The 7,788-nt window shown below is 45.3% G+C and overlaps 1 protein-coding gene across 8 annotated transcripts in view; it reads right to left on the reverse strand.

Moving 5' to 3' along the window:
- Positions 1 to 6,665, reverse strand: part of SNAP91 (synaptosome associated protein 91) — a 161,059-nt gene extending 154,394 nt beyond the window's left edge. For 2 of the 8 annotated variants that reach the window (XM_066254209.1, XM_066254207.1), the window contains exons 1-2: positions 6,192 to 6,453; positions 5,162 to 5,321 (exon numbers count right to left, since the gene is read on the reverse strand). In XM_066254209.1, the coding sequence (XP_066110306.1) occupies positions 5,162 to 5,291 (130 nt within the window). In that variant the 5' untranslated portion in view covers positions 5,292 to 5,321; positions 6,192 to 6,453. Of the gene's footprint in view, positions 1 to 5,161; positions 5,322 to 5,765; positions 5,882 to 6,191; positions 6,454 to 6,481 lie in introns of those variants that run through there. The other 6 variants (XM_066254208.1, XM_066254184.1, XM_066254210.1 and 3 more) reach the window with 4 other exon arrangements.
- Between the last annotated feature and the right edge of the window lie 1,123 nt (positions 6,666 to 7,788).

The raw sequence follows: 7,788 nt of genomic DNA on the forward strand, positions 1-7,788 counted from the left end.
ATGCAAAGTAAATAAAATTTTAGGTTGGAATTTTCACTTTCTGTTCACTCAGAAAATTTCTTACTGCTTAACTAGGCAATGGTGTAGTGGATAGAGGACTGGCCTGGGAAGTTAAGGACCCAGGTTCAAAATGCCAAGATCACTGGCTTGAGTGCAGGCTCATTTGGCTTGAGCATGGCGTCACCAGCTTGAGCGTGGTATCATAGACATGACCCCATGGTCACTGGCTTGAGCCCAAAGGTTGCTGGCTTGAAGCCCAAGGTCGCTGGCTGGAGTCAAAGGTCATTGGCTTGGCTGGAGCTCCACCAACCTCCCCCCCACCCACACCAGGCCCAGCAAGGTGCATATGAGAAAGCAATTCAATGAACAATTAAAGTGCAGCAACAAAGAACTGATGCTTCTTATCTCTTCCTTCTTGTCTGTCCCTGTTTGTCCACCCTCTCCTCAGTAAGAAAAAAAAGAAAATTTCTTACTTTTTAGCAAATATTTTACTAGAATTAGAGCAGCAAGAATTCCGTGGTAATTTGCCAATGCTTGCCTTGAATCAAAACACAGACCAAATCTCACTCACCTTAATCAGATATTTTTAAAAGAAAAACAATCAGATCAGATTTTTTCTTAGTATGAGATGAAAAGCATCATTTAAAAAATAAAAATATCTCTCAAACATAAGATTTAGAACTCGAACCACTTGCTTATTATATGAGATAAGCTCCTTATTAAAAACCTAAAACCAAGAGGTTTAGAATATAAAAAAATAGGATTACTGATAACCAATCTGGTTTTTCATAAGATTTGATTTGATGTTAATATAATGTCTAAGTTTAAATTTTCATGATCTTAAGTAGAGTCTTTTAACAATATAGTATAATGTAGAAATTTTTCATAAGAGCTATAAATCAAAATGAATCTTATACCAGGGCTGCAAAATTTGCAAATTTTCCCCAGAAGGTGTTACTTTCAGCCAGCTCTATTTTGGGGGCTTTGGGGGTTTTGTTGTTCTTTACCCTTGAACACAGCATTTGGGTGGGTACTGGATCTTGTTACTTTATTATTTGAATCGAGCTATCCTAGGCCATCAACTATAAAACAGAAAGGGAAAGCAACTGAAATGCAAAAACAGTTGTAACCAGGAAGGTGAGTACTTGCTGAGTCCTGGATGTTTTATGTACCACCAGATCAGTACCCAAAGTGACAAGGAAAAGGAGGTGGGGGTGCGTAGACGGACCCAGAAAAACTAATGCCAAACTAACACTGGTTGGGTGTTTAAGTCTGATTGGAACAGGGCAACATTATTATAATAGGGCAACTTTGATTTTCCAACTAGAGTATGGAGTAAAAGTTTTACATAATCAAAAATTCCTTTAAAATATATCATTCTTACTTAGATTATAAAGGTTAACCATATCCTTTAAACTTAATGTTTAATTGCTGACTATAGTGAAGCTTTTTCCAAATATATTTTTCCTCTAAGAAATATATTGCTATTGAAAAAAAAGGAAAAAATATGAGAATATATGTGTAGAAATTTTTTTTTTTTTTGTATTTTTCTGAAGCTGGAAACGGGGAGAGACAGTCAGACAGACTCCCGCATGCGCCCGACCGGGATCCACCCGGCACGCCCACCAGGGGGTGACGCTCTGCCCACCAGGGGGCGATGCTGTGCCCCTCCGGGGCATCGCTCTGTTGCGACCAGAGCCACTCTAGCGCCTGGGGCATAGACCAAGGAGCCATCCCCAGCGCCTGGGCCATCTTTGCTCCAATGGAGCCTCACTGCGGGAGGGGAGGAGAGAGACAGAGAGGAAAGAGGGGGGGAGAAACAGATGGGCGCTTCTCCTGTGTGCCCTGGCCGGGAATCGAACCGGGACTTCTGCACGCCAGGCCGACGCTCTACCACTGAGCCAACCGGCCAGGGCCTGAGATTTTTTTTATCTTCACCTTCTCACTGTATGTAAGATAAACACTGCCCCAAAATATAACAAATAATTTCTTCAAATGTATAAATCATGCACAATTAAGCATCATTCTATAAATCACCATAATTAACACCATAACTATCACCATAATTAACTTGATCTGTCAACCTAAAGAGAAAAAAAAATAGCTTTTAAACCAGTACTTTATTAACAGTAAGTATACTTTTCATAAAAACTTCAAGCCTATTTAATTAACCAGATATCTAAAAAAAAAAATCATAGGACCATATATTCTATTCTTATAATCTTCCAACCTAAACTCTAAACCAAAAAGTTATACAAAAATCCAACTAATTATAAATTAATTTTTTTGGTTTCAAATACCCAACTTTACATTGCATGCTTTGATTTTCCCAAATAGTATTTAATATTTTTCAAATTAAAACACTAGCTACTTAAGAATACTTTAGTGCCTATAGGGAAACTTAGTTATGTGCTTCTGTATTTTCCTGACAGGTGTGACTCACTTTTATAACTGGTACGTTACTGGAAATCTGTGAATAAATGCAGTCTACTGTTGTCTAAAGAAACTTCACAAGAAATCCTAAGTGAAAATGTCCTCTTACAATGCATATAAATATAACATAATGTACATTCAGGTTTTTCATATCATCTTTCCTTAAATTAGAACATATCAGTAATGGGATATCTATCTTCCCAAATTCTACCCTAAGGCTGGTTTTAAGTGAAGATAATTTATGACTTAGTGAAAAAAGTAAAATGTTAAAAAGAAAAACCAATACTTCTTAGTACTTGGCTTTTACTCATTTTTTTAAGTGAAAGAATTAAATTCTTTTTTTTCAGGCATTTCAGAGACTGCGATGAGTACACAGATTGTGATACTCAATTTCACACAAAGCCTTGCAAACAGGATGGGTATTTTGAAGATTAGACTATTCAGGCTAATATGGTTCCTCCCTCCACCCCCATCCCAACAGAGAATATTACTAAATAAACCACAGATGGTAGTTAAGTGCAGTGGTTAAAAGCTGTGAAAGGTAATTACCCTCCCTGAACTGGTTAAGCAGTGATAAATTAATAATGTAAAGCTCAGTGCCTGGCATCCAGTGACTGTTCAATAAAAGTTTAGCTTATATGTTTCTTCACATTAATAATTCAATACAGCTCCCACTTCAACTGCTTTCTAAATAAAAAGTCTTACCCCTAAGTTCCACGTCTTCAAAATCACCCCACCTACCAACATATGCTGCAGATACTGAAAATCCTTCTACCTCAAAAATTTTTAAGGTACTTTTTGAAATCTTAAGGATTAAGATGACTGACTACCTATTCAGATATGGAAAAGTCAGTCTCTATCTGAAAATGTTTTAATGAGGTGCTCAAACCTGTGAATGTTCTCTGAAATGTATCAATATACTGATCATCATTTTCACGACATTTAGCAAATCCATAAACCATAGTTTTTTTATTATGAGGATTTGCTAAACTGACACATACCTTTAAGACATGAGTCATCCTTCCAGAGTTGGGGAAACTGATGGAAAGATGGCTAAATGATTCAGCACACTGCAGCAAAACAAGCTGGTCATGAATTTATAATTTCCACTTCTGTTAGGTGCCCTGGCCCTGGTGGCCTCTCTCATCCTGTACTGCATATATAACACATGATACCACAATCAACAAATGCTGTTAAGAATTCGCCTGGGAAAGGAATAATGGTGTTTTCCTCTCAGACAAGTTTCTAGAAACAAAATCATTCAATTTTATGAGACAACAGCTTCACAAGGCTGGAGAACCCTTACAGTGTCCACTGTAAGCTTCATTAAGTTTGGCTTATACAGATAGGACTAGAGTCAACTCTCACGTGCCATTTTCTCAGCTACACATGGAAGACACTGGGAAAGGCCTGAAGCAAAACAAAACCGGAAAATGAGCAAAGGGAGTCAGATATGAAATGGGTATGGCACATCTGTGTCTCTCATGCCAACACTGACCTTTACCAACAAACTTCGTAACAGGTCAGATCCTAAGCAGGTCAAAAAGACGAACAGCAACTGCAGAATATATTGTATTACAGCGCTCCGTATTTATTTTTATTTTAGATTTCATTTATTCATTTTTATAGAGAAAGGAGATAGAGAGAAGGGGGGAGGCACAGGAAGCATCAACTCCCATATGTGCCTTGACCAGGCAAGCTTAGGGTTTCCAACCTGGCCAGCTTTGCAGGTCAGTATGTTATCCACTGCACCACCACAGGTCAGGCCACAGCACTATTTTTTAGGAGCCTCACTACCCAAAGCAGGCGAAAGCCTTTTCTAAGTGTCCCTATTTGCCCCTCAAAGACAACAGATTACCAGTTAAACAAAACATTTATTTCAGAAATATACAGATTCTAACTTTTTTTTTCTTATCAATAACCAATATAAAAAAAAGTTATGAATTAAATGTTTTCATCCTCAATCACACCATCCCAAATGCTGGGAAAGCACGTCCATTTTGTGACCACAGTCTAGTTATCCTGTCCAGCAGTTTCTGAGAATGAGACAAAGAAGTGTACCAAGAAGTGTAAAATGAAATCGCCTTTATCTTTGAAGTGCAATTTCCTCATTCAATAGCCTGAATTTATTTCAGTTTGGTGTGGCTATATGCAACACACATTTACAACACCCCCACTCACACACAAATCTCAGCAGCGACACAAAGAAATCACTATCTGAAAACTACTCAAAATGTATTTAAGAAACAACTGGGATGACAAGTTTGACCTTTTATAAATCCATCTTGTTTTTGTTGTTATGACTGTGTAACCCCTGGTTTCCAGTGCCATGGAGAAGGAGGGCAGTATGGAAAGGAAAAAAAAAAAAAAAAGACGTGAAAAGTGTCTCATCTAGAATGTGCAATTTCTCAGTATCTTACGGTATTGGTATTACTCTATGTAATATATTATTTATTAGTATATATTGTTAAGACATATAATGTACATATATTTTTCTCCACTAAGACTTTAGAGGTCACCAGGAAGGGTTAAAAATGGCTCAAAGACCAGGTTTCAGGGCTGACTCAAGGCAGCACCTCCATGGTTGGAGATTTCAAGCTCAGGGGCAGCCCCGCTGAGAGTTCTGAAGGCTGCAAGCAGCACTGTGGACAGCGAGCCCAGGCCGCGCCGCCAGCATCCGAGGCGCCTCTGCCACGCGCATGTCCCACTTATATAAAGAGATGCTTACAGTCCAGGTGCTTTTTCTTGGGGCCCATCACTTCATGAGTGGTGGCTTTGCAGACTGCTCTCGCTACAGCAGAGCCCGTCACGCTGTACTGAGCGGCGGCGATCCGATCCGTGAGCGTTTGGCCCGACATCTTCTCTGGCCGCGTCTACTGCCGCCTCTTCTGCGGGAAAGTAGGGGAGATGGTCCTGCTTTAACCCACAGACCCTCCGCTCAGAGCACCCAGGCCTTGCCTCCTCCAGCCGCACGGCGGCTCTCTTCTCCTCCGTTCCCACCCTAGTACTACCTCTCGGAGTCGGCAACGCGTTTTGCCCCGCTGTGTGACGCGGTTAGGGGGTTCTTGAGCAAGGATAGGAGGGTCCTCCACGGAACCCCAGAGAAGGCTCGGGTTCCAGCATCTAGCCACTATCTCCTCCCAACCCAACCTCACCCCCTCGGCGACCCCCTGTCAATCAGCGCTTTGCCTGCAACCTGATCCCCGGGTACCCGAGCAGCGTGCTTCGGGGTTATTCCCTGGGCGCCGCGCCCACCGGATGCCCACCTCTCAGCTCCCCGCCGCAGCGCTGCCACCCTGCAGCCCCCAGCCTCCGGAGAATGAATCGGATACCCAAGCCCCGGGCGCTTCCCTCCTCCTCTCCACACTGCTGCAGCACTAGGCTCGTCCTCCTCCGGTCGCAGTGGAGATTATCCTAATGTTGCGCCATGTTATGCCCTCGCCTCCCCTCCCTTCCTCGCCGCAGCCTCCAGAGCCCAGCCGAGGCCCTGCGCCCGGGAGCCCCCCCACTCCCGCCCTTAGCCCCCAAATCCCCGCTGCAGAAACCGCCCCGCTCTGCGGAGGCGCCGGAGTCTCCGAGCGCCTCGCCCTTCCCGGCGGCGGGGCGCAGATGGGTGACAGCCCAGCCCCCCGCCCGTCCTCGAGCGCGCCGGGGAGCTGTCACCCGGCCGCTGCCCTTCTCGGCGCCCTGGGATTATCCTTCCCGGATCCCGGCGCGGCCCTGCGAGGGGGAGGGGGCCGGCGGGCCGCGGTACTCACCCCGCCCCAGGAGCGGCGCCGCCCGCCGCAGGATGAGCCGAGCCTGGGCCGCCGAGGGAAGCCGCGCCGGGTGGGTGTGTGCGGCCGCGCGTGGACCCGGTTCCCGGGGGCGCGATGCGTCCAGCCCTGGCCCGGCACCTGCCCGCAGCTCCGCGGCCCCTGCCCTCAGCGCCGCGGTCCCTGCGCCCGCCGCCGGTGGCCCGAGGAGCCAGTGCCCGCCTGCTGCCTCCTCCGCCAGCGCCGCCGCGTCTCTCTAGCACTCCGCGCTGCGTCCCCATCCCCGCCCCCACCTCAGCTGTGGCTGTTCCAACGAGTCAGGTGACGGCGGCGGACAAACCCGGGCGAGCTCTCCACGGACCTCCTGGCGGCCCCCTCCCAGCTACTCACACACGCCACCCCCTCGGGCCGGTCGCTTTCAGTCAATCGGGCGCCGCGCGCGAGCATCCCGGGTAAGCGCGAGAAGAGAGGGAGGCGGGGAGGCAGGGAGGCCAACGGCATCCAGCCTTCCACTCGCTTCCAGGCGCCCCTCCGCACCCTGAACCTGTATCCGGCGTGCGCCTCACACACCTGCCCGCCGACTGCTGGATGCGCCCGGGCCGGCGGGGGCGTTGGCGCAGCCTTGCAAGGCGACTTCTGGAGTTTCTCTCCTTGAAGGCCAAGGCTAGGGTGTGGTCGCGCTCTGCCCAGCAGATCCCAGCCCCTTGTCCCCTACTTGTCACACACGTCCTCCTGTCAAAGGCAGCAGTGGCCCAGATGGGCAGGGCAATTTAAAATGTCATCTTCTGCCAGCCAAGGGCACTCGCTACCTGTGTGTCCTCAACTCCTTGGACCCCTCTAATGGCCTCAGTTAAAATTGGGAGCCTGAGTGGGCAGGTAATTCTAACCACTTTAGTCTTGAACGGATTTTAAGGTCTGCTGCAAGGACGAATTACAATAACAAAGCCATCAATGGAGTCCCGGATTATATTGACAGTAATTATTTGGATGTGTAAGGAAAACTTTTTACTTTTAAAAAATAATTTTTACCAACTTACCGTAACCTTAAAAAACTTTTAAGTTTTCAAAGTAGAATCAAAATCAAGTTTTCAGTTTTAATTTTTCTTGATATTTTTCCTCACTACAGGTGGCCTCTATTTGGACTCGAGGCTGTAAAATGTCTACCTATAGTATCAAGGTATTGTATTCTCCTCTCTTTCACCTGGTACAATGTTTAGTATTTCTTAACTCTTGGAACTGACTCCAGCATTAGTTAGAAGCATGATGAGGAAATGAAAGACTGCCCAAGACTACCATTGTTAGGTTTCAAGTACTAGTCTTACCATATGATCTAGCAATATCACACCTAGGTATTTATTCAAGAGAAATAAAAACACATCTCCATTAAAAAATGTGTACTCAATTCTTATAGTGCTTTATATAATGATCCCAAACTGGGAGAAATACAAATGGTATTCTAATGGTAAAGGGATAAACAAAAATTGGTATATCCACACAATGAAAGAGTACAGTATGAAGCAATAACAAAGACCAAATTAACAACAAGGCTGAATCTCAAATGCATCTGGCTAAATCAAAGAAGCACAACCCCAAACGCTTC

The sequence above is a fragment of the Saccopteryx bilineata genome, chromosome 1 (assembly GCF_036850765.1).
Source record: "Saccopteryx bilineata isolate mSacBil1 chromosome 1, mSacBil1_pri_phased_curated, whole genome shotgun sequence".
Taxonomy (NCBI): domain Eukaryota; kingdom Metazoa; phylum Chordata; class Mammalia; order Chiroptera; family Emballonuridae; genus Saccopteryx; species Saccopteryx bilineata.